This window comes from Dermacentor variabilis, chromosome 5, assembly GCF_050947875.1.
Source record: "Dermacentor variabilis isolate Ectoservices chromosome 5, ASM5094787v1, whole genome shotgun sequence".
NCBI lineage: Eukaryota > Metazoa > Arthropoda > Arachnida > Ixodida > Ixodidae > Dermacentor > Dermacentor variabilis.
The window spans coordinates 18,370,656-18,398,053 of NC_134572.1; the positions used below are offsets into that span (position 1 = coordinate 18,370,656).

The 27,398-nt window shown below is 47.8% G+C and overlaps 2 protein-coding genes across 6 annotated transcripts in view; one reads left to right on the forward strand and one right to left on the reverse strand.

Annotated features, from left to right (window-relative positions):
- The window catches only part of LOC142582329 (proton-coupled zinc antiporter SLC30A2-like), a 70,101-nt gene that overhangs the window by 34,656 nt on the left and 8,047 nt on the right, over positions 1–27,398 (reverse strand). The gene's annotated exons all lie outside the window — the stretch shown is intronic.
- The window catches only part of LOC142582328 (zinc transporter ZIP10-like), a 113,672-nt gene that overhangs the window by 1,244 nt on the left and 85,030 nt on the right, over positions 1–27,398 (forward strand). Inside the window, exon 1 of one of the 5 annotated variants that reach the window (XM_075691908.1) lies at positions 2,158–2,241. The exons of 3 other annotated variants lie outside the window; for them this stretch is intronic. Coding sequence is in view for 1 of the 2 variants with exons in the window: in XM_075691900.1 (XP_075548015.1) it covers positions 21,860–21,972 (113 nt within the window). In the remaining variant the exon portion in view is untranslated. Of the gene's footprint in view, positions 1–2,157; positions 2,242–21,844; positions 21,973–27,398 lie in introns of those variants that run through there. One more of the 5 variants, XM_075691900.1, reaches the window with a different exon arrangement.

Here is a 27,398-nt window from a genome sequence, read left to right on the forward strand (position 1 = left end):
GCAAACGCACGTTCCTCGCATGCGTCATGTGCAAGTGCGCGCGGCACTCGGTCCTTCTGATTTCAGCAGCTTTTTGGGCTTGTTGGTGCATGATTTGAATAGCAATTAATAGCGCGCAGAGTTTCGTGTGTCTAAATTTTATTTTATGAAATGCATTGCGTAACAATGCATTTCATTTTCCACTCTTCGTTTCTTTATCGTCCACTGTACCAAGTGACTGATACTGACGAAAACGTCGGCACGTCGTCGCCGCAGCCACTCATGCGGGGCCGAAACAATGGAAGATGACATGCGCCGTTGCGAAATATGGCCCCGGGATCCACTTTTAAACAGCACACAAACCTACAACGCACATCTCACGTTCGCTTGCCTAGGTCGTGCCAAATACCCCATCTGTGGCGCTCTGCTGTTTTGCGTAGAGTCGCAGGTGTGATTTCCTACCCGTGGCAACTGGATTCCCGGGAGGGGGGAGGGTGCAGAATAATGGAAATTTGGCATCTGAACATGTTTCATTTACAAGAAACATATTTAAAAAAGGGGGCGGGGGGAGCGCGACGTAGTTGGCATGGCACAATGACGTCATTGATGACGTGGTTAGGGTGCTTGAGAAAGGACAAAGAAAGCTCTGCGATTCTCCTGTATAAGATTTTTTTTTCCAGTAACACGTATATACATCTAAGTTCGTAATGTGCACTGAATCTAGTGCTTGGTCTAATATGTGCCTTTAATTTCGCTTAAAGTTCGAACATGTACGATCAAAGCTTTAGTTTTAAATGCTAAAAATGCCTTAACTCCCGAACACGGTGTTTTCGAGCTTCCGAGTTAACTACGGAGACTAGCATCACGACAAAAATTGACGCGAGGAACTCCGACGTATTATAAATAGCACTTCGTGACCGCGTCACGACTGCTTTTGCAGCTGTTTCTCCTCGCAGCGGATGCCGTGGCGGAAATGCTTTGGCACTGCCGCCGGTACGCCGGTGCCGCCGAGAGAGGTGACCGACTGAGTGGCGTCCGCGCGTACGTTTCGTGGTTCGAACAGCGCAGTACGCGCTATGAATCATAAATCAAACCAGTAATGCCGTTCTTCTGTGTCTGCCCAGATACGCCGGTGCACTCCACCGGAGGGGTGTTCTGCACACACGCTGCGAAACGGGCTAGTTGGTGCTGATCCATGGCTGCAGGCAGTGCAAGACAGACGACACGAGCGCAAACTTCCGAGTGATGTGAATACGCAGCACGCTCATTACTCAGTAAAAACGGACAGCGTGCATAATCGTAAAGGTCGAACGCCTCGCGCTACCGCAGTGTAGTACATTGCAACTTAACATAAGTATTCGAATACTACGTACTGTTCCATTTCCTTCTTTATTTGTTTAAAGGTGTGCCAAAAGCGTGCCTACGCTGACTGCGAGGTGACTATATACTTCGAGCTACAAGATTCTGGGGTATTACATGCCACAACAATCTGGTCATGAGGCACTCGATGATGTGGAAATCGGGATTAATATTTTGACCACCTGGGATTCTTCGTTTACATCCTAATGTGACTGTCATGGCCGGGAATCGAACCCGCTACCTTGAGCTCACCAGCGCAATGCCGTAGCCACTAGCTACTACGATTCCATCAAAATTAAAGTGATTTTTTTCTCTTGTGCAATGTGCAGTCTAAACTAAAATCCGCTATGCCGTCTTTTCACTCGAATACTTGCGCTGCACGAACACTTCCACCAAGCGTCGGAAGTGCTCTTTTCGTCCGATAACGGGATATGAAAGCGTTGCGTGCATATATGTGTGTGTGTGTGTGGGGGGGGGGGGAATGCTGCGGGCACGGCGTCACGCGGTCCTGCAGTACGTCCGTCGGCACCGTCTCCTTGTCGCGCGAATAGCTGCGAGAGGAACGGCACGGCCGCTGGTCGTTTAGTTGCGCGTGGCCCACAGTTTCGCCTCCCCCTTCCTCGCAGGAGCGCGTGGCGATCATGAGGCGTCTGACGCCCCTACCCTTACACCCCCTTTTTTGCGTTGTCCACTTCGTGTTTTTGTGTAACAAGAAGTGTTTACCGCCGGCATCTACACACACCGAATAGCCTGCTATAAAGCAGCTGGAGATAGGCGGGCTGCCGAGTGGAAAGGTTTGCATAGAGCAGTCCTGTCTGATCTGCCTTCGGATAGAGTGGCGTCGAAATTTACGTGCGCGAAAGAGCCCCGGAGTGAGCTGCCGCCCTTCGCCGAAGCCGACCGGTAGGTGCACCTCGACGCGGAACGGCCGCTCTCGTCTTTCCCGGCACTTTTCGTGCGAGCGAGCCGAGGCGTTCCGTTGCGAACGGATCGAGAGACCGTTCGAATCGCCCAGTTTGCCAGGCTGTGCGTTGACGAAGCACACGACTCGGGTCCTGCACCTGGACACATTTGTGACCAGAGAATTGACAAATTTTATTTACTGCGCGAAATGTAGTCAAGTTATCAGACGGGGAATCCTGACCCGGTGCGGTTCGCTATAACCGAAACCTTGGGCGGTATTGCGTTACGATTCGGTTCGTCTTCCATTCTTCTTGCCATTTGTGATTGGCTCGAATGTAACGCCCTTTTCGTTATCGGCGGTATCGGCCACTCGCTGCGACAGGTTCAGGAATGAATAGAATCGATACGAATTCTTGCTTAATACGGCCCCTTGCCGATTTCATTCGGTAATGTCGTTGTGAAACAGCGCGAAATTCTCCCAGAAGAATGAAAAAGTTCCATAAGCATCTGTATATTTAGCCTTGTGTAATTCATTTCTTTTTACGAGTGTGCGATTTCTGTTGCGACATGGGCGCGCTGCCATGTTTCTCGTATCAATGTATTTATGTTTAAAAAATTCTGGGGTTTTACGTGCCAGAACCACTTTCTGATTATGAGGCGCGCCGTAGTGGGAGACTCCGGAAATTTGGACCACTGGGGTTCTTTAACATGCATCTAAATCGAAGTACGCGGTTGTCATCGCATTTCGCCCCCATCGAAATGCGGCCGCCGTGGCCGGGATTCGATCCCGCTCGTCTTAGCAGCCCAACTCCCTAGCCAATAAGCAACCACGGCAGGTAATATGTTTGTTGATGTCAACTTATTCACTGTTGGTAAAACAGCGTCTATCTCGCACCTTCCTTGGGCCCCATCAAAAAAAAAGAGAGAAAAAAAAAATGTCGCGCTGTTACTCAACGATGTCACGCCTTGCGTGCAGATGGGAGCGAGTGCGTCTGCGCGGATGATTCGGTCGTGGGAGCGGCGTGTCGTCTCTCTTCTAGCGTGCCAGTTCGCCTTTTGCGTGTTTTGATTGATACATTGATTCATTCGGTTGTTCACTTATATAAACGTTAAATAGTTGCTATTCCACTGTTGACCAATGTTGAATACGGTGTACATATCGGGCGTGCCGGCTAATGCTGTGTTCAGAAACTCTGTACTTCAGAAAGGGCGCTTATTGAGTGACAGCCATGCTGTAGGACCTGTAGGTTACCTAAATACCCCTTAGCTGTTACTCTCTGATGCCAGATAGTTCAGTAGACACGCGGAAACAACTCTTGACGGGCGGCGGATGGGTGCCCGAGTATGTATGCACGTTTACATGTCATACAAGTTTGGGGGGTTCAGCTCTCCGCATTTATTCTCAGCATTAAGTGGCAGGCGTTATCAGCGTGGCCTCTCTCGCAGGAAGAACTGCGTAACGCTGACTAGACGGCATGGAGAGGCGCACCGGTAATACTTTTTCGCTTCTGAGAAACGAAGCGCTCGCATGCGGTGGTATGCTTGTTACGACGGAGTTGTCGCTCTTCCGAGACATTGCAAGTCGCCCTTGGCATGCTTCAGTGGATCTTGTTTGCAGTCTCGTATATGCGTCTTTCTTTTAAGGCGAAGCTTTTTAAAGCGAAACTTTCTTTGCCTCTTCCTTCTACTTTCCCACTGCTGCTGCTGTCTGGCATACTGCGTCGGGGGGTGGTTCAGGGCGTGTGTATACGTGACAGGCGCGCGGCAGAGAGAAAATGCCACACAAAAAAATTGTTTGGACCTTTCCACCGCGTCAGATGTGCACCATGCTGTAACCATGCCCTCTGGAGCTCCCTAGGCGTCGCCACATTCGCCTCTCGACAGTTGTAATTATGCCTGACTCCCCCCTCCCCCCCCCTGTCCCGCAAAAGCTTTGCAGAATTTGCAGCGCTTACCTTTATACTAACGTGCAAGTCCAGAGAGAAGCTAGATAGAGACGTAGAGAAGAGGGTGGAGATGAAGCAGAGAATGGCTAGAGCCATTACCTCCTAGGAGGTAATGGTAGAGCCGATGCAGTCGCGAAATGAGTGTATAACAGCCTTGCCACTTTTCTCTCGCGATTCCCATATAAGGGGGAGGAGGGAGGGCATAGGGAAAAGGTGAAGTGAGAAGGCAAGGAAACGCTACTACACACGACAGTGGTTGCAGGCAAACTGAAGGTACCGTACTGTATGTTTCTGCTATTCCTGAAAAATAAATACCATGCAGGTTTGTCAAGCGGACAACTTACGCAGGGCGTGCAGAAGCAGAACTAAATTAAAACACTGTAGGGTCTAGGCGACAATACAGCAGCGATCACACGTCAAATCAACGCTTTTGTGCCCGCCGCAGTAGCTTTGCGGCTATCCATGGCATTGCTCGAGGTCGCGGCTTTGATCCCGACCGCGGCAGCCGCAATTTGACGGGGGCGGAAAAAAAAAAAAAAAAAAAAACGTTCGTGCATTTAGAATTAGCACACGTTAAAGAACACCACGGTGTCAAAACTAATCCGATTGTGGTTATGGCACGTACAGCCCCGTAATTCAATTAAGGTTTAATGCTTCTGCCACGATGTTATGTGCCATGTGAGGCAATGAATATGCTCAACCCTCTCGGAGGTTATGAAGTACGGCGCACAACAACGCCTAAATCAAACACCTCTCCCTCTGCGTTCTGTGTACTACGCAGGCAACAGTGGTCTACGCAAGGCAACGTTTAATAACTTCAACTCACCACTCTCGTGTTGTATTACACGTTGATGAAATTAAACATTTGCGGTCAGCATCACTGCTAATTATCGTCAGTCAAAGCAAACAGCACAGAAAGCTTCGCCTACATCGATTCCCAGTGTGTGTGTGTGTGTGTGTGTGTGTGTGTGTGTGTGTGTGTGTGTGTGTGTGTGTGTGTGTGTGTGTGTGTGTGTGTGTGTGTGTGTGTGTGTGTGTGTGTGTGTGTGTGTGTGTGTGTTCTGAGTTACTTTGTACTACATGTTACAGCACGTATAGCATGCATACACTAGTACACTAGTAGGAAAGACATCCGAGTTGCATGCCATCAGTTTTAGGTTTAACCTTGCTGTAATAGCTGGGAAGTTAATAGGCAATAGTTTTAGTTCAGCGTACGCTGTAGTCTCGCAGGTCGTTACTGCGCACGCGCAGAACGCTAAACGACCCATAGCGTTTATCGTACGCACGCCGTTTGTCAGATTTAACGTTACCATCTTTGCGTAGTTTACGTACTTTACGTAAAACATGACGGCGGTTCCGGGCGCCCGCTTCGAACTGAATTTGGGGTTGGTTGTAGAATTCCCTTCGTTAGTCCTAAATTACTGTGTAAACGGCTTTCGCTTAGTCTCAGGCCTCTTCTACGGCACAGTACCTCGAGAACCTTGCGGAGTTTTTGAGGTCGCTTCACGTTTCGAACGCTTCGAGGCCTAACGAAACACGGTGATGACGATTTATTGGCATCCCCCTTTGAAACGAGACGGTTGCAAATAGTAAACTAGCCTGCTTGAGTTACACAGGTATGCTGTGCGTGCTTTTTATTCTAGCATTATTGTTGTATATATCTATCTAATCGTTTTTTCTCTTCCTCAGTACTTCTCTACCTACCTTGTACCGCTACCTATGCCGGTAACGGATCCATTCTTACGAATCTCTCCCCTGCTTTTTTCTTTTTTTTTTTCACCAATACTCTAAACGTCTCTTGCTTATCTCGACTGCTGATCGGTTGATGCTTCCGGCCACTTTAAATCCAAGCGATTCTGGAAGGTGTAAGTTTCCTGCTAGTCTCACTGGGTGAATCCGCGTTTGCATTCCATAAGGATGTGCTTCAAGGAATTTTTGTTGTAGCATATGTACACGCTTCATCATGCTACGAATATTTGCTCCGGTATGTTTTTGTCCCTAGGGAACCCGCTCGAGCCTCGAATAGCAAGGCATTGCCCTTTGTGTTATCGTACAAATTTTTCCTTCTAATTTATTCATATTCTTGTAAATCTCCGTGGTCTTTCCCGTTTCCATTCTTCGCGTCAAGTTCGCTGTCTGTTTCTCACTTTCTGATAACTCATGGTTGTCTATCTACGCTTTCAATTACCCTGTACTTAGTTGCCAACTTTCTTGACCTCTTCCTCCATTCTGTCTCCACGCTTTTCAGGTACAGATACTTGTGCACTTTAGCCGCCCATTTATCTTGATCCACGTTGCTGAGTCTTATTTTGCTCTGCGCTGCTCTGATTTCAAAAGAGGCCCGACCCATGTCACCCTGCACTGCCTCATTTGTGGTTTTACCGTGGGCTCCCAAAGCCAACCGGCCTGCCGATCTTTCGTTGACTTCCAACCCAGACAAGATACCCAATTTTTAGCATAAAATGGCGTTTGCGAATTTTAGCGCTGGGATCCTCACTCCTTTCCAGATTCCACGCACCACTTCATATTGTAGCCCCAATGTGCTCTGTTTCATTATTGCTGCCTTTCCGCTTCCCCTTTATTTTCATTGTCTCTTGATGGGTGCGTGAGTCATTCCTTCGTTTATGTCTGCGCCGAGGTGTTTATTTTGCTTGACTGTGGGTATGACTTGCTGTTGAATTGACACCACGTAATTGCTCGTATCTTCATTAAAGATCACGATTCCCGATTTCTCTGTACTAAACTTACGGCCTATATTTGTCGCTGCGTTGCCACAGATATTCGCAAGTGTCTGTAAATCTCTTGCATTGTCCGTTAGTGGCACTGTGTAGTCCGCAAACATCAGCATGGAGACCTGTTGTACCATTTGTTCATTACACATGTAAGATAAATCCAACGCCAATTTAGTTTTCCAGCCTTTCTATGCCCTCAACATGAAGCGTGAACAACACAATGGAGGCAGAGGACATCCTTTCTTCAGTCCTTGGTGAATTTCCCCCACTTCATTACATTTTCGGCCTTCCCATACAATTTGTACTCGGTTGTCTAATGTATATATCTGTCAGCAGCTCCACGAAATTGACATCTATGCCTTCGTGCTTGTGGATATCCCATAAAAACTCCGTCTACGTTATCGTACTATAAATGTCTGTTCTGAGCTGCTGGAACCTCTGTGCTCCGAGTTAGTACAAACATATTATTCTAAGCGTCTTCCTGGTCTCAACCCATTCTGTAGTTTTTGTAATTTTTTTCCCACCCGCTTTGACAGTTCCATTCTGTATCACTGATGTTATACCGTAACTGGCTTGTACGATCTCGTCTTATTCTTATCACCTTTGCTTTTGTAGATAATCATTTAAAAACTTTTTATGCGCAAACAGACAGGGACACAGAAGAGGGGCAACACAAGGACTTGTGTGTTGACCTTGTGTTGCCCCTCTTCTGTGTCCCTCTCTGTTTGCGCACAAAAAGTTTTTAAATGATGAATCTGTTCCAACTAGGCCGACTCGCAGTTATGATTTGTAGATGAGGTTCATCTTGCTTTCACGCCATCCAACCGGAATTTTCTTCATTCTAAACACTTCCGCTATGGCATTAGTCAGCACTGCATAGCTATGTAATTGTCTATGGAATTATCAAGGTCTTGATTATCTGTATTGGGATGTCGTCAGGTCCTGCGGCCATGTTATTAAGGACATTTTCTTCTGCTTCCAGCAAAAGTTTTTTATCCTGTGTTTTTTTTATATCACAGGCTCTGTTGCTGCTGCATCTGTTTCAGTCTGAACTACGCTTCCTTTCGTGCCGACGTTATCCCTAATAGCGTCTCTGATCGTGATGTACCGCAGCGCACGATTTCCTTCCGGTATGGTAGCGCTACCTATAGGCGCGAAAAAAATGGGTGAGCAACAGCGTGCCTACGCTAAACGCCATGGATCGTTTAGCGTTCTGCGGATGCGCATTTCGACCCCGCTATTACGATATACACGCCAAACTGTCTGTCGTCTGGCGGAGTCGCATGCGACGTACTGGACAAGCATTCGCATTCTCTTCTCCTATTGATCATGACAGTGGTGTAGCTTCCACCCGTCGGGTTGTGCCGGTGAAGCCGAACTAAAATGTTCCGTTGAAACATGCGAGAGGCAGCCTTGAATAGCGCGTGTTGAAAACAAATTGTTCGCATAGGTTGCTGTACTTTCTCAAGCGCCTTCGTGCGTGCATATAGTCTGATAGCTTGAATACTTCTAAGCATGCAGTGAATAGCATTGGCGAAATTGTCTCCTTGCCTGATGACCCTTTTCTTGATAGATAATTTTTTACTTTCCTTGATGAGAAACAAGGTAGCTTTCTAATATTTGTAGAAATTTCCCAATATATTCACGTACGCCACCTGTACTGCTTGATGCCTCCTGTACTCCGGAGTTGACATGCATCGCAGCTTATAATAGCCCACTGAAAATGCGTCGGCAGTGCCGTGCAACTGTAATAGCGATTAGCTTGACCACACCACGGTTCCTTTAAGAGGAGACATAGAACCCGGTTCTAGCAAAATGCGCGGTGTCGCCTTTGTACCACTGCGCATGCGCCTCCGTGATCTTGTCCGCAAGGGTATAGCAGCTCTCAACGAGTACTTGTGGTTTAGATTCGCCAGCTTTCTTAAAAAATGTTTTTTTTTTTCAATTTTCCCATTCTGGTATTTGCTCTGCTTGAATTACCATTAAACTGTTCAATTTGAGGTTGATAAATATACAAGGTGCCCCACGTAACTTGTGCCAAATTTAAGAAAATGTACGAGTGCCACGTAGCTGGACAGAACCAAGGCAATGTTTTTGTCGTCGCCTGGAGCAAGCCGGACTATTTCTTGGTATTTTGCCTAATTACGTTATTAGTTACGAATAATTTCTCAAATATTATAATCAGGGCGAAATTGTCAATCAGGGAATTGTAGGCCATCATGAAAAATTTCTGATCAATGTTTCTGTTGCTCAGTACGTGCTACGTCAGTTTTTCCAAGCCTGAAAGAAGCACGCGGAATGCCGCGTGGCTATAGTCGCGCAGCGCGTTTTCGCGTCTGCTGTGCCGCTATGCACGCCGAGCAAGCATGACCGAGCAAGCTGCCGCATCTGTCAAAACCTTGCAATTCCCTGCTCCCACGTGGCCTCTTTCTGCGTCATGACGTCACGACACGGTAGAAACGAGACCGAAACTCGCCATAGAAAATGATATTCAAGTATTTAGGGCGCTCCGAGGTTTGCCAATTTGTGTTTCTGTGGTTTAGTGGTCGCGGACCTTCATTTCGAAAATGTCCGTAGTCCACTGCTGTGAGAACAAGTGCGTTAGTCAGTTTGCAGTGCAGCTGATACCATGGTTTTCTTACACAGCTGAATGAATACGCATGTTTTTCCGTTTGCTCGCGAAAAATGACGCGCGCACGCATCTCTTTGATGCAATCGTCGCGACGTGTCGTCCCTTCAAGGAGTACTTCTCGCACGTAAACAATGCGTCTTGGACGCAAGCCTAATGAAGCTCGCAGAGTATGAAGTTTGAGGAACATATTTCAATGGCAATAATAATTTGATCTCAAATTGTTGAACCAGGCGTCATTCATTATCATGACGTCGTGACAGAGTTGGGTTTGATGTCGTCGCTCGTTAAGAAAGTTGTATAAAGTTAGATGCGCGCGTTTCTTCTGCGTGCGCTCTTTATTTATTTATTTTTTCAGGGCAGCGATCGCAAAAACGGAGCTATTGCCAATGTACTATCATGGTACCTACTGCTGGGTAACGAAGCCGAAACTGGCTCGTGCAAATAAGCATTGCAATAAGTATTGCAGGAAAGCGCCGTGACGCTTTCCAGTATTCTTTCCGTGGATTGGAGAGTTTGGATTTTCATTTAATGGCAAAGAAATGACTATAGTCGAAAATGTCAGTGTCCCTATATATACCGCACAACACCCGAGCAGTGCACCGTGCACATCATGGAAAATGGAACTTGTTCACCTTTATTTCTGGTCATGGTGAATGCATTAGTACCACAAATAGAATAAAATGCTTATTGAGTAAAGGAAAACTGTATATTAAATTAATTAGTAATTGCATTTCTTAACTATCCGCAGCTGAAAAGTCTCTTCCGCGCAGCAGAAGTTGGGTTTTGTGGAGTTAAATGGTGCAGCCAGCCCTGCATTCCCTTACACTTGGCGAGAATCTGTTGACGTTGCCCGATGTAGTCAAGCCATATTCATGCCGTCTGCAGCGGTGTTAAAGTAACCTCACCAGCAGGCGACTGTAGTTGCTGAATTAATCTTGGGTACATTTGACTGATCATTCCGGGGCTTCTCTGGAATTTCTACGAAAGTCGCGTAAAAAAACTTCGTATTGGCGAGAACTAGTCGGCCTAGCAGTGACGAACGATGTGGCTCGATTATTCTTACGGGAGCTCATATATATATATATATATATATATATATATATATATATATATATATATATATATATATATATATATATATATATATATATAAAGGCAAGCTTTGGTTCGAAGCAGCTATATCAGCACCGTTCTGCAACTCATCAGTTTTCGCCGTTTTTGTCTGCAGCGTAACGTCCGAAGCGTTCTCGAGGCGATCGCGAATCACTGTGTAAACCGTGCCGCGAATGCTTGTTGCTTTATCGCGGACAGCCGATATGAAGTGCATGTAGTAGCCCTACTGATACCTTTATCGCGAGGAAGGAAGGACTCTGCAACTCGTCAGTTTTCGCCGTTCTTGTCTGCGGCGTGACGTCCGAAGCGTTCACGAGGCGACCGCGAATCGCGGTGTACACTCTAAAAACGTTTGCACCCTTTGGGATGTATGTCCGCACACAACGATAATCGTCATCTGCCTTGCTTGCGTTTCCTTTCTTGAAAACGCCGCGGCCGCTATACTTTCCTGTCGGGAATGCTATGTCACGCTGATAACGCGCATGCTGTTCGTTACTGTGAAGTACCGGGCTCGCCGCGTTAAAGAAAGGAAATGCGGACAAGACAGATGACGATTATCGTTGTGTGGCAAGAGGGTGTAATTTTGCTTAAGAGTGTAGAGTGCACCGTGGATGCCTGCGCTCGCCACTTTTCTGAGTGATGATGATACAGGAGTAAATGACGCTTAATCCTGCAACCCTTGAAGGAGCATGACGCTGCGAGCGTGACGCGGTCGCCTGCCGCGCATTACTGCTTTGCGTTGACGAGAGATAACTGCCTATCAGTGCTTATTCTGGAAGGTATAATGTCGCTCAATTTATTTTACGCAAACACGGTCGGATGTGTCCAACAAGCTGATTTTGATCAGGCAGTTTGTTTTATTATAGCCTCACATGTCCTTGTTCCAAGAGGCATGAAACGCTGGTCGCCTCTTCATAACAGTTCTATTTATTTATTGAAGCGATGTATAGCACATCTGATTGAGTTGGCGGCGAAATGGAGCTTCACTCACGAGAAGTGACACGGATAAACCCCCATACTGGCCTTCAACTCTCATTCATTGAAGTCGTTTGAGAGCCTCTTGCCAAGTGCTGAAAAGTAAGTGAGCACTCGAAAATTTGTTGCGATTCTTTACGGGTGTTAAGTTTACGTGTGGCTCTTTGTGGGTGTTAGTGTTCTGAGCACGTCCCGCTAGCGTGGCGCGCGTCGTTACGCCGCTGCTCCATGCATTCGGGGTCGTCGGCGTGGTGCATTGCGTTCGCCGTTGAGACCGATTATGGGGGGTCACCTGTGGAGTGAAATTTAGAGTGCGCGGGATACCTGTCGTGGGTGGCTCGGAGCAGTAAACCGCCGCGTCCGTTCCAGAGCATGATTGACGCCGAGCTCTGCGAAAGCCACCCGTGGACCGTGCGGCTTTTGTGCGAGCAAGAACGGGGCGCCAAGAATCTCGCTATACTCTTTGCAGTGCCACGCCTATATCATGGGTCACACAGGCAACAGCGTGACTTCTTGAGCGTATGCCTGTGCGTCGGGCACCGCGACAACAAGCGATCGAGAATTTTGTCTCATTCAATTGCGCGTGCTACCGACACGCTGCGTGGAACCTTATCAGAACATGTACAAGAAACCGGCACGAAATTCACAAGTGAGAAGATTAAGCTGTTCACGAAAGCGTTTGTGTTCTCGTGTCTGCCGGTCTTAAAAACGTAAGACGCGCGTTTCGGCAACACAACCTTTGAAGCGTGCTGACCCCTGCAGCTGAACCCGGACAAGCAGCCAACCGCCGTCCGAAAATCCTACACGCGATAAAGCAACGGCACGAATTTCTCGATACCGCTGTCTTGATCAACGCCTTACGATTTGGGGGATGAAGATACGGGTCGACTTGGAGCAGGCGAAGAAACTAACAATTTATACGCTATTTACAAGATATAGCAGGGAATTAGCATTTATATGGCAGCAAACAGGAGGTCGTTTCCCCTTCGCTGTTTCTCGACGGGCGAGGCGAGGCACTTTCGAGTCACTAGCCACTCGAAGGCTGGGTCCTTTACCCCCTCTTGCATATAGGACGGGGTACCTCGTAGAAATGCGGGGAAGCTCAGGTCACCGCGATTAAGGCTCGTAGATGTGTGGCACAACATCATGAAAGTTTTAAATGTTGTTCTAAAAAAATTCAGTGCGAGGCAATCTGTTCTACTTGCGACATTTCTGGTGCTGCAGTTGCATGTAGTGCTGGGCCTTGTAAATTTCACTTCGTTTGATACAAACTTTTATGCCTAGCTGACTAGCGTTATTTAGGACGTGTTATCATTTAGGCCAGAGTTCCGGTCGCCTTTGAGAAATGTGAAAATGCGCACTTTTGCAAGTTGCTGGGTTCCGAGCGGGCGTGACGGCGCCCACGCGGTTAGCTGCACTGGGGTGAAGCGAGAAAAAAAAAATGAGAAAGATCGCGTACGTCAACGAAATGTCATTTTTTTTCAGCAAAGCATGGGGATTCTGTCAGGCGAAAGTGATGTGACTGTACCGTCCACCGACGCTTGGTTTGCGACATGATCTTTCGGCAACACTGCCTCCGATCTATCACCGCAGAGGCCCGATTTCTTAAAACGCATCGCGCAGGCTGTGTCAGCGGTTTCCATGCGCCTTTCCGTCAGCAAGTAAACGGGCAGCCCTGTGGCTGCAAATGTTAAAGACAGACATCGCGTCTTTTATGCATATGGAGTATGAGGGCATGCACTCGAAGGAAATCCTCCCGTCGCCGACTGCGGCGTAGAAGTGCGCCAAAACTGGCCTATTCTGGACGGCTCAAAAGCGGCGTAGTTTCTGTGGCCTAAACGGCTCAATAAATGTCTTTCGCTTCACAATATCGCCAAGTGGAGCTGCAGCCGCCTGTTGAGGGTCGTTTAGTACGTCTGCAGAAGATCGAGTTATGCGGGGTGCAGCCCGCTTTATTCGAGCGGGCAGCTGCACTTCGTTCTTGGCCGTCGCACGCACGCGCACACTGTGGCTGCAGTCCGTCTCGAAAAGTCCTCCTCCATGCACGGTCTTCCTGTGAGGACCGCTTCTGTAGCCCAGTCACTGCAAATGCCTTCGTGCTTGTTCTGTATTTCGCCCGTGCGCAGTTTGGGCATATATAAAGTTCATTCCAGTTCTTCCCTTCGCTGTGGGTATACATGCAGCGCCGTCCGTCCTATCGGGTTCTCCGTTAACTTCTTGCTCGCCTTTCCATCTCAAAATGTTATTTGGCCCCCGTCACCGCTGCATTTCTTTTATTATTTTATTGGTTCGTCTATTATGTTGACCTCGTGAAGGCTCCCGTTTTGCATTTGTTTTGCGATGCCGGTCAGATGTTATGATCTTTCTTACTGCGCTTTATACTCGCGAGCCTGGCGCTGGCGCCTGACGTTCTGTGCGGCAAGTGTATAGCACGTAGCTTGCCGCTCGTTATTTTTCTCAGCCCCTGCCGGTGCAACGTATGGCGTGATCGAGGGGGCAGACTGCCGTTACACTTGTTGCCATTGGTGCAGTATACAGCCGCCTAAATATTTTATAATATTCGCGTCTTGCACTAGCGCAGAATAGAATAGACTCGGTTGCTGTAGATGACCTCTTGCTGTTATTCGGCAATCGAAGATATTAGTTTGCTAAAGACGTCGCATTCGAGTATTCATTATACTGTAGACGTTGAACACAATAATTCGTCCGCCTTGGAATTCGATACGATCCTATTAGTACTTGTGATGTGTATGCCCCAGTCCTTTAGCAGTATGTAGGTCGGGCGGGTATTCCACTTCCGATTTCTTCGATTGGTACACAATAAAGAAACAAAGAAAACAAAAAGCACGAAACGGAGGAGACTTATTTACCATGACACGATTCTTTCAGCAGGTTGCGCAACTGACAGATGCAGACTAATGCCGACAGAAAGGCCGTGATTTCGTGCACGGAACTGCTTGCTTGACGGGCGGCGTCTGACGCGCAATGAGTCGGGGCCCGGCTGATCTGCGTTTCCTTGGAATTGCGTATAAATAACCTACGTGAAAGCTGCCGCCGCTGAAGGCCCTCTGATGTGCGCGTTTTATATACGACTGTGCCACTTCGGCTTCGCCCTTCTTTCATGGCGTATAGTTACAGGCTTGGCAGGTACCGCGGAGAGCTCGCGGGCGGCGGATTAGGTGGTTGTGACCTTAACTACTGAGCCTAAGCTGGTTTAAACTGGTGAAGTATTATTTCGAGGCTGTTATACTAATTTGTACGGAGATGTGCTGGTTCTGTAGCCGAAACTCAGCACCGGTACGCCGGAGCTTTCGCGCCTGTGCCTGGCAATCGGTGAAGGCCGAAATGTTTGTCCTTTCACTGCCCCTGAAATGAGGGGCCAGTGCTCATCAGCTGTTCTGGCCGAAGAGCAGCCCGTCCTCGGGCGGTCGGAAGTGCGCTGCGTGAGGCGGCGTCGCTGTTGCCGCCTGCCTGCAGCTGAGGCAGCCAGGCGCAGATGTCCTTGAGGCTGCATAGCCGTGCTCTGCCATGGGGCACGCTCTCAAAATAGTGCCGTCGGTTACACGCGAGCTTGCATGCAGCTCGGTCGGTGGTGGGCAGAATTTTTATATAGTGCGCCCCGCAGCCCGACGACTAAATCCACGCCTCCTCGTGTTTGCCGCGTTTCTTTGCGACAGCGGCGCGTGTGCGAACTCCGCCCCGTTCATGTCGCGCCGCGGAAGGCTTGCAGGCGCGCGGCACTGCGCGATGCTGTGTGCGGGGCAGGTTCCTCGGATGTTTGTAACCGCGCTGAGTTTTAAATTTATGGCTGTCATCCGTGTGGCCTGGAGCATTTTCTGGTCTCAGTAAGCGCTTGCGAAAGGTGGCTATCCCTCTCCCTTGGTAACGTTACGGCCACCGTTACAGGCTGAACCGTTTCAGTTTACGATTGTGTGCTCTGCATCGGCAAATATCTATAGTGTTTCCCCACGCATCTAATTTGATCCACTCGTGATGGCTGACGACGAAACGTAAATAAAGCAGGAGTGTACGAACTGGTGGCCGCTACTGTAGCTACTTATCTCTTCCTAATTACTATACATACTCGATGTTTGCGAGCCCATAGAAGACTGAAGAAGCCGTAAAAAATGGACGCCGCCTGAAATATGTGAGAAGGAAACTTGGCATAGGACAAACCAAGATGTATGCGCTAAAAGATAAGCAGGGAATATCATCAGCAATTTGGAAGATATAGTAAAAAGCAGCGGAAGAATTCTATACTGACCTTTACAGTACCCAGATGACTCAGGAGCGCTCTATTCAAAACAATAATGAACAGTATACAGAAACTCCTCCTATAACTAGAGAAGAGGTCAGAAAGGCCTTGCAAGGCATGAAACGGGGAAAAGCGGCAGGAGAGAATGGAATAACAGTCGATTCAATCAGATTGAGGAGACATAATGCTTGAAAAATTGGTGGCCAGCTATACGAAGCATCTATTCACTGCGGGGGTCCCAGAAAACTGGAAGAATGCAAACATTATACTAATCCACAAAAAGGGCGACGTTAAAGAACTAAAAAATTATAGGCCCATTAGCTTACTCCCAGTATTATACAAAATATTTACCAAAATAATCTCCATTAGAATAAGGGCAACACTGGTATTTAGTCAACCAATGGAGCAGGCTGGCTTCAGGAAAGGTTACTCTGCAATGGATCACATCCATGTCATTAACCAGGTTATCGAGAAATCCGCAGAGTACAATAAACCTCTCTATATGGCTTTCATAGATTACGGAAAAGCATTTGCTTCAGTAGAGATACCAGCAGTCATAAAGGCATTGCGTAATCGGGGAGTACAGACCGCTTACGTAAATACCCTAGAAAATATCAACAGAGATTCCACAGCCGCTTACGTAAATACCCTAGAAAATATCAACAGAGATTCCACAGCCACCTTAATTCTACACAAGAAAAGTAGGAAGATACCTATAAAGAAAGGAGTCAGACAAGGAGACACAATCTATCCAATGCTATTGACTGCGTGCTTAGAAGTTTTCAAGCTATTAAACTGGGAAGGCTTAGGAGTAAAGATCGACGGCAAATACCTCAATTGCAACCTTCGGTTTGCCGATGACACTGTTCTATTCAGCAACAATGCAGACGAGTTACAACAAATGATTGAGGACCTTAACTGGGAAAGTGTAAGAGTGGGACTGAAAATATGCAGAAGACAAAGATGATAATACATAACCTGCCAAGGGAACAAGATTTCAAGATCGCAGGTCAGCCTCTAGAGTCTGTGGAGGAGTACGTTTACCTAGGTCAACTAATCACAGGGAACTCGGACCATGAGAAGGAAATTCACAGAAGAATAGAAATGGGTTGGATCGCATACGGCAGACAACGGTAAGCTCCCATTCAGTAGCTCACGGTATCATTGAAAAGGAAAGTATACAATCAGTGCATTTTACCGGTGCTGACCTACGGCGCAGAGATTTGGAGGCTGACAAAGAAACTTGAGAACAAGTTAAAGACCGCGCAAGGAGCGATGGAACGAAGAATGCTAGGCATAACTTTAAGAGACAGAAAGAGAACAGTTTGGATAAGAGAGCAAACGGGCATAGACGGTATTCTAATAGACATTAAGAGAAAAAAATGGCGCTGGCCAGGGCATGTAATAACAGATAACCTTTGGACCATTAGGGTAACAGAATGGGTACCAAGAGAAGGGAAGCGCAGTAGAGGGCGGCAGAAGACTAGATGGAGTGACGAAACTAGGAAATTTGCTGGTGCTATTTGGAGTCGGTTTGCACAGGACACGGGTAATTGGAGATCGCAGGGAGAGGCTTTCGTCCTGCAGTGGATATGAATAGGATGATGATGATGATGATACTCGGCTCAATGGTGCCGTGAGCGGTAGGTCGGCCGGCTCGTGTAGGGCAAGACTGATATAGTGTGTGAAAGCCTACCTGTGTAGTATTTCGCCTCTATTGCTCGGTGCCAAAACTCCTCCACGACCACTTCGCCAGTATGACTTCGCCAGTGTGCGAGTGTTGTAGTGCTTGAGCACTCGCGAGCCACATCCACCGCTCGCGAAATCTTTTCTCGCTAACTGTAAATGGCTTTCCTCATTTATCCCCTCTCCTTTGTGGTACGCTATTCAGCCGCTGGCGGTTACCTCCCGTCCTCCCGTTAGATATTGAGTTAAAAAGAATGCTTATTTATTTAAATGTGACACATCTGTATAACCACTTCTCTCGTTTTGGCGAAGCGCACAGTCCATTAATTTCTCGGCTTCCGAAAGCTTCTCGCGGTTTGTCTCCCCTTTACTACTTATGCCCTGTCCTGCGTTCATTCCGAAATTTCTCGAGTGTGCCCTATTGGATGTTGCTGCAAATTGCTGCACGCCACGGACTCATCCATATTATAGCTCCGTGTTTCCACAATACGCCGTATACAGAGTGTCCCAACTATCATGCACCAAGATTTAAAAATATGCAAATCCCACGTAGCTGGACAGAACCAACGTAATGTTGTTTGCCGTCGCTTGGAGGTACTCTGATTATTTTTTGCATTCCGCCGAATTACATAATCAGTCTCAATTATTCAACTTCTTAAATATCTTAAGATGAAAACAGTCAATGAGGAAATTGTAGGGCAACACGAAAAGCTCCCGATACAGCTTTCTGTTGCTCAACACGTTAGCTATGAACCGCGGTCTACTAAGCCGCTCCTACCGTACAATGCAGCGCATTCCAAACTGATAAAAATATGGATAGCCAAACTTTGCTTTAAAAATGCACTGAAGAAGTCGTGTCATCATGTTATTGTCGCGGTGCAACGAAAATAGGAGACAAGGACACGTATAACAAAACAGCTTGTTTTAGTATTCGAGCCTAGAGATTACTGCTTCTTCCAATCTCCGCTAGGCCGATGCACGAGGCGAAGCCTACTAAAGCCCCCATCGTTCTCTTTGTCGTCGACATAGAAGAAACGCTGCACTATGTTCGCTAGCTTTGAAGGGCGAAGCAAGCGGTTGTCCAAAGCAGGCTATCCGATAGCACAGCAGGTGTCAGTGGCAGAATGTTTGCTGAAAGATTCTCGGAAGCGCAAGGGCAGGAGAGCGAACCAGTGGCCGCTAGTGGGAAAACAAGTGTGATGCCGTGTATTCACGTTTTCCACCATTTGAAAAAGTTGCACAATGAGCGAACATCCGAATAGTTTTTTTTCTGCTCCTGATAAGCTTTGCAGGCTTTGCAAACTTACGAACCCTAAGAAGGAAAAGCAACCGGTGTGTGAAAAACGACATTTGAACTTGCACGTTGACTGCACACGAGCTATGATAGTTTCCCTTGTCACGCTACGGTGCCTACATATTTGACAGACCGGAAGATGTATTAATGATGCCTTGCGCGAGCATAGTTACAATGTTAACAAAATTTCATCAAGTGGGTTCTTTGCCATGCATTGCAAGACTTGTAGATGCAAGCCAGTTTTTAAAGAATACCTGGTCATAGGACACAGTCACAATCAAGAAACGCGCGACATTATTGGGGCTGACACCATCACCAAATGCGGTAAGGTGTGCGTTAGTACACCCTCCTTATCAGGCTAGGAACTTTACTTTCTAATTAGACGGTCGGCACGTGTTCAGTAAACTTCAGTCGTGTGTTTCTTGTAAGGTTGTTTAGATTGTTTTGTCGCTTGTGCTGTGAGCGGCCATATAATGCGCTATCGGGTCATGGACGAAAACCAGTTGACAGTTAGCGCTTATCCTGTCCCTTCATGCTCAAACTGAGGTGCGCTAAAGCAAGACAAGAATATGATGCACCAGCTCGCCCATTCAGCTATACTTGTTCGCCGGAAGACATAAGTCTATATGAACTGGCGCTAAGCACTCAGATATTACTTCATTACTGCGCTTAAATTCTGCGATTGGGACGTGCCGTAAAGTGAAAAATTAGTCACTTTGTGAAATGGCAGGTCTCGCTTTTTGTCTCAGATATCCGATTAAAAAGAAAAAAAGAAATGGTGGGACCCAGTCTGGCTGTTTGCCACCTAGCTCTTATCGCGCTGATGCGGAGCCCGGCGGTGTGATTGTTTTTGAGTGCCGCAAACGTTATCTGCGAGGCCGCGCCTCCCTCGTTGTTACACCCTTGAGGCGTAAGTACAGCCTTGCACACCTGCAGCATTACACGCCAGGGCACTTGTCCTTGCGCTGGCCACGCGGCGTTGAGCGCGTTCAATATGCATTCATGGTCGATGAGGCCACGAACTCATTGGCGGCGCATCTTAATTAAGCGAGGGCGCAGAAGTGATTAAGCCGATTGCGTGTGTTTTTATTGCTCTAGCTTGAGTATCGTCCATTGCGTTATCTTCAAACACAAATGAAGAAAAGGCTATCGATGTGTGTGTTTAGTTGTATTAAACTGTGAAATGCTTTTCATTTTGGCATTCTCTTAGCCTCAGTTTCGCTTTAGACCGTGGTCTTTATGAGTTTTGTCGAACATTTCAACTTTCGTTTGCAAGTTTAGCATGCGCACATTTTAGACGATAGTATCGAGGAAATATATAAACACAAGCGCTAACGCGGAACTAAAGTTTATTCGGAGCATACAACATACATATGAGGAAACAAGGAACGAATACCATACCGCGCATAAGAAGCCAGGAACATCGTAGTCGTCATGCATTGCATATGAAAAACCAAATCACAGCGTTCTTCATCACTTTTGTTCATATTGGACAACGTGTATATAGTATCTCATTGTACCATAACATAATCACCCGCCACCTACCTTTCCCTGTATTTCCCACTTCCCCTTTCCCCAGTGAGGAGTAGCAGGCTAGAGACACGCTCTCCAGGCCGACCTCTCCTCCTTTCTCTTCATTAAAATTACTCCTCCTCCTCCTCCCTTGTTCTTTGCTGCGCTACAGTATATACGTGTCACTGATACACGCCTTCTCGTTATTTCGGATATAAAACCACTGCCCATGCACTCCGGTTAACCAGCGAAGCTGAAACGTGCGACCCTAGTGTTTATCACAGGTTTAACACCGACGGTTCAATAAACGACAGCTTGGTAGGCTGCCGAATCTTCAATCCGCAGTTGCTGCTTGCGCTCGGCTGCACGAGCGTGTTCTCGTGCCCGAGCTGCAGTATCGGCACGGCGTAGACGAGCTCATTCCCGGTTCTGCTCGCGGCGTTGCTGATCAAAAGCTGCATGCTCTTCAGGAGTACATATGACGCGTGGCCTAGCCATTTCGGAGCTGGAAAGAAACTACTGCGCATGCTTACGGCTGCGACGGAGAGCAACGACGTCACTACTGGCACAGCCAATCCAACACCACCTAGGTAGCACAAATCCTTTTCACTCCGACACATGACGTCATGTTACGTGGCCCGGCTGCCATCGAATCTAATGGAGATGCTCCCTAGTAGGAAAGTGATTTTGACGTCACCGCTTCCTTCACACCAGCCTTGTCAATGGAAATTTTGGGACAGTTTGCATGACGTCATGGATCGGAATAAGGTGGTCTTGTGCTATCTAGGTTGTGCTGGCTCATCACGCGCCTCACTCTCTCCTTTTTCGCGTATGCGCATGGGGCGGCACCGGGGTTGTTTTCGGCGTACAGGTGACCGACAGACGGAGGGACGGACGAATCGGCTAGCCATATAGATTCGCTGTAAAATGCTTCCATTAACTCGAGCGCCAGCGTGGCTCCTCTTTTACGCTCTCTTGTGTCTACTTCATTGTCCCGTCGAAGATGTTTTCGTTAAGCCTACAAGTATGAACCAGCTACTCCAGCAACACGTTAGATATCCGCGTTCGTATCTGTACTTTCGTGTACACGTAAGTGTCTCAAAAGGCCGCACTAGAGCGTCTTATCGAATCGTTGTTTCGGCCTATCGTTTTTCCTTTCAGTTGAAGTATATACGGGCGACTAGAAAAAATATCGTGGGCCTGCGTAAGGAAGTTCGGGACATTGCTTATCGGACGCCGATCCCCCTCTGCAAAAGCAGCTACCCGGTCAGTTTCGCAAGCGCAGTTTCCGCGAAGGACAGTCCAAATCTAATCTCGCCTGACGCAAGCCGCAAGGATGCCGTGAGACCGTATCTTCGCGCACGGCGCCCGGCACACTATAGTTGTCTGCTTTGTTACACACCGCGTACTGCCAGCTCCCCATTTTCTTCCGCAGCTCGTGACAGCTGTCTAGATCGTGACCTAAGTATAGGAATGACGTGCACGTACAGCGCAAAGGAATCTCAAGGCTTCAAGGGAAGGGACAGAAGGAGCTCCTGCGACGACGAAACGGGCCTCGTCCTTCCGCCTGTGATGCATGATGCAACGTACGTGCAACCTCCGTTCCCACTGAGGCTCGCTTAGAAATGAGGGCAGTCCTCATTGCTTCTTCCCACTTTTACCTTTGTTTATCTTATTTTTATTTAGAGCTTCGGCGTAAGGCGGTGAGTGAGACGCGCTTATCATTGGCCCTCCGTGCCGAGAGCGCTGCAGCTCCCGGTTCTCCTCTACGAGCTACCTCATCGCAGAAGCACTTAACGCCTGGCTGCCTCATCGGGAATGAGGTCACGCTCGCCACCTCCTCCACGTGTGCGGAAGAGGCGGTGTGCCGGTGTTTCCCAGGCAGGAGGCGCGCGCCAGCAGGCACTAGCGCTTTATCCCGTACGTCCTCCTTGCGACGTCGTTCGCGCTTGTTTGCTGCTTTTTCCTCTCATTGTCGGCTTTCGAATTTAGTGTCCCCCTCCCCGGCGCTCCTATCTGTGAAGGTGTTTGCCGTGGATACCCGCGAGCGATCCTCCACGCCGCTCCGCGCAGCCGAAGCTCGTTCGTAGACACTCGAAGCTATTGTGCTGTCCTTAGGCTCGACGTGAAGGACTCGCCGCTTTCTGACGTCCGTTGCTCGGGCATCTTGTCTGTCGTGGCATTGTGGCAGCAACACGCAAAAACACGGAGCGAAAGTCTGTAGTCTCGGGATCGCGACATATTCGGTGTAGGATTAACGTAGGATTAATATCAGTGAGGCACTGGCAAGAGTTTTTGGCACATACGGCGTAAAAATCGCACACGTGCCAACAAAGACGGAAGATGGTACGCGTGAAAGACCATTTGGAAACGTCAAGGTTTCCAGAGGTAATCTGCAAGAGTTGTGACGCATCCTACATAGGTGAAACTGGATACATTAAAAGGATTCAGCAGCACCAGAACGATGTCGGGAAAGACGGTACAATTTCAAACGCCTTGGCGGATCATCACATGGCTGCATAATCGATTGGGATGCTGCGAGCATAGTCGCGACAGAGAAGCGCCTATCTTCAAAACTACTCTTGGAATCTTTACATATTCAAACGACTAGAAGCGCGATGCGCACTCTGCTCCATCTAACACATAAATAATCGCCTTCATTGTGAACAAGGGACCCGGCCGTAGCGACTCGAAACGTCGTTTTATTTCCTTTTGAATATTAGGCGAGTGCCAGTTTATTCGACAAAGGATTAACATGTGTGTGTGTGTGACGAAATGACTGCTTTATAATATTATATTCTTCGTGTTATTAAACTGGCCTAAAGGCGAAATTTAACAGCCGCCGTTGAACAACAAAATTGAAGCGCACGAAGTTGTAATCGTTCCCTCCATGTGCAGAGTGACAGAACACTGCGCATCACATGGGAACGCCATTGTCTCGGTGTTTTTCACGCCTTGACACGGTTTCAGCTAACCTTTGCTCTAGGGGGGGGGGGGGGGGGGGGGGGTATCGCAGGCATGAAGGGCCGGATAGCTAAAGTGACGTGGCTGAACTGCAGTTTGTCTGCGGCGTCAATGTACGCAGCGCGATTCGGTCTATCGTGTGAATCCATATTTAAGCTGGGTCTGTCATAGCGGATGTACATACCGTATAGTGTATAAATTACCAGAGGGTACTCTGGTGCTGCAATCGTGCAGCTGCCATGGGCAGTCTAACCTTCGTGCCTCTGGCTTCAGACGTTCTTGTGCCGTTATTTATTACGTCGTACTTCCTAAATTTCCATAGTTTCTCGCTGTATTATCTATAGAGCGAAGTCTGGCGCTGCTGCGCTGTTGTATGCATGGGAATGCCGGTATATAATGACCGCATTGGCATCGTCCTCGGAGAGCAAGAACAACTTGAAGACGCGCCTGCATGGCTAGCACCGTTCCATCTGTCACATAATTCATTTCCTACTAAAGCAGCACATAAAGAGCCGTTTTAGCTTTATTATGACTTAAAAACATGTTTTAATTACGGTGACTTGTGATTCGATTGACTATTATATGCAATGTAAAGAGTATCAGCGGGCCGCTAAATTCAGAGGACAGACAAGATTCGAGCTTGCTTTGGAACAGTTTGTCTTCGCTTCTTGCTTTTTCTTCGCTTGAGTATGCATTGGAAGCGAGTAAACTTCATTGAAAGATGTAATATGGGTGAATGACAATGTTTCACGAATTTTATTTCAAAAACTCATTTTCTGTGTGGTCATAACCACGTTTTAGACGAAGCCAACGAAGCCTCGTACAACACCAGCGCATACACAAGCCTCGCACACCCATACATCGTCACTCCTATGACGGCACAGCGCTCGTTAGAAGACTCCCGCCAGATTTCATACACTTCTAAACGAATTGAGGCAGCAGGTTCTTTCACACATGCATAATCATTCCGAATTGTTGCGTTTATAACGCGTTGCTTTGTTGAAAGTGATCAATTTGCAAGATCGCAAAGCCATCTGAAGCCAGAATGACGAAGTGTAGGCAAATCAATGTACTATACTAAAGTGTAACTACACCCATATCATTCTCAAGCTAGCTAAATCGCCATAATTTCAGCTTCCGTAGACGCTAGCGCCAGAGTTGCCAGTATAACTTGTGTAGCAAATTATGATGCCGGGTGTTTACAATGATTTCGGCCACGTGGACAGTTCCTGCTGTTGCGATGAAAAAGCTGCGAGACGCGCAGCCGTCATTGCAAGAGCGTCACTGAGTGCGATGTACCGACATGCCATTCGCACATGGACGCCGACTTCGCTTGAACTTTGAGTTATTGCAACGGCTGAAATCAGGTGTTCGGTGTGTCTGGTACTTCCGGCGGAAAAGTCGCTGAAACGATATATGTCAGTCATTTAGCGGAGGAACAAAGTAATGATAAAAATGGCTTAGCTGGCAGTCATGTACGGGACCTTCTTGAAATAAGTTGGCTGTGTAGCCTTCGTTTAGTTTAAGATAGCGGCCATCTGTCAATATTGCCACATGAGGTGGATCCGTTCCTTCTCCGTCAAGCGCCGACATTTCAGGATAATCCTCGGCCCGCACGCTACTCAAAGTTAGTTCATAACGGATATAAAATTCAGCGTAATTTTGTCACATATGCTGAATTACTAGAAAACGTGGACATCTTTTGCGCGACAAATCGCAGTCGGTCGTTGGCTAATTAACAAAGCTTTACGGTTTGGAGTTATTCACTTTAAGGTAGATATCTGCGAGTTTATAGAAGCACCTGTGCTAGTAATGAAGTCGATTTTTTTAAGAAGCTAACTGCAGCGAAATTTCACTTTGAATTTGTTAGAAATGAATAGTATATATGCCACTGAAGCAGTCTTGGCAAAGCCACGAGGCTGATAGTTGTATAGTTTTCTTGTTAGCAGTCGTTAAGCAGCACTTAAGCAGACGACGCGTGCACCTGCATGGTGGTTGTCGCTGTGACGTAAGTCCCAGCCCGCCACCTCCGAGACATTTCGCCGCGCCGTGTGCGCTGCCTCATCTAGGAGGTCATGCCGAGGAGCTGCGTGTTCTAGGCCATGCTTCCGTGGAGCGGTAAAGGCTGCGTATATTATTTTTTTTTTTTCTCGAGCATTTCACGACGCTTCCACTCGTATTCCGAGCGTTAAATTTTGCAAGGAGGCCGCTCTATGTGTACTACAGAATCTGAAACTATAGGCTTTTCATGCAGTCCTAGTTCTTCTTGCAGTTGGTCTTTATCCGAAATCGTTTGCTTCACCCCATTTTCGCAAAATACGTCTAAATCTGTGGCGAAATGAAATGACGTTCCAGTTGAGGATCGTCAGCACTTCAGTTTTCAGTGTTCATATATATGTGCTTTCGCGTATTGTGGTTGCTTCTGGCGTTAACCAACATTGCGCTTCGCCTCTGCTTTGGATCAGAAAGCGTGATGCCGACGTAGACTACGGTAATTTGTGTGAGCCGGATGTATGCCGAGATCGTGGAGTGCCCTGTCGGACAGGGTTGGTGCAAACCCGGCCAATCGTCATGCGGCGGGGCAGCTCATTGGCATTCAAACGTCGACCACCTTTCTGGTTTTAAATCGGCCGCTCCTACTTGTCTCCTGAAAAAAGCCAAAAGATATTTGTGGAGGAAGAGCGCGTCCTGTGCATTGGCGCACTAAGATAGAGGTTTATTTTTGTCACGAGAATGACGGCTTCGAGTGTAAAAAAACTACGAGCTTGAAGGGCTCTCAACTAGCACACCGCTGTTGAATTGCGACGTTGTACTAATGAGTATTGTGTTGTAATTTACATTATTGCTTCGCCAAAACCGTTTTATGGTTTTCTTTTCGGAGGTGTATTCCGTAGGAAACCTTGTCGCCCTCATAGACTACAAACGAATCGGTGGGCTCTATGCCGACGTTTGAAGTGCAGTTGCTGCGTTCGCGGGCTGCGCAAAGAATTTCTCCATTCGGCATGGTTGTTTTCTTTTTCTTTCTTTCTTTCTTTCTTTGCATGCGGCCTGCTTTCTGTTCTTTTTTTTTTTTCAGTTCCTCGATGTCATTTTGTGTGACCGCTGTACTGACCGCATGCGACTTACACGCCTAGTGGGCGCTTGAAGGACGTGTGGTTATTTTTTTTTATAGCGCCCTCTACTCTGGACAATCCTTACGCGCTTTGTTTACCTTAAGGCCGTATGCGACACATCTCATGCTCGGCACTGGCAAGTCCCCCCCCCCCCCCCCCTGAAAAAGAGAAGACCCCTCCCTCTCACAGATATACCGACACTTGGTATTCGTATACGTTAACGAAGTCGGGCGCGCTGCGAGGCGTGCCCCAGACTGGATAAACCACAGCCGTCAGCCGCAGTGTTTCCTTTCCCTCCCCTTGATCCGCCCTTCAAAGTCACGGAGGTCTTCGTGCTGCCCTAAGCGCGTTGGCCATCGCTCAAATATCATCCATATATCGTTGCACGATGCGCAGCTGTCTGCGCGGCGCAGCGCGCATAAATCGGACATGCAGGTGACTCGGACAGCTTTGAACTTCACTATAGAAACGCACCTAGCTGCTTTCTGCCTCGCGAAAATATCGCACCTTTCTTGATGCTCTTAGAGACGTCAAAGCTTGCATCCACGTTGCATTCACACGTAAGCCGTACCCGGGTTTCTGTGCGACGGAAGGCCTCTTATCGTAACTTGCTGAGGTGCGTGGTAGCGGCCTCGCGAAAGCGCGTTCGGGGCATGTAGTGCCTACCGCGTAGGCTCAGCACCTGTTGGTGAGGGCGAAGTTCCCTTACAATTGATACGGTGGACGTAGTTTGTGGCATTGTGAGGTTAATAAGCGGTCGTGTATCTCGACATTAAGAATCTTAAAGGAACATCAGGTCTCAGTATCTCTCGCAGACCAGATGCGAATCTTCGGGATACAGGACGACAAAATCTCACCTCTGCAACTTCGGCTAACAGACAGCGCTCTCATGAAACCACTTGGGCAATAAATATGTTCATCATCGTCATCATAAT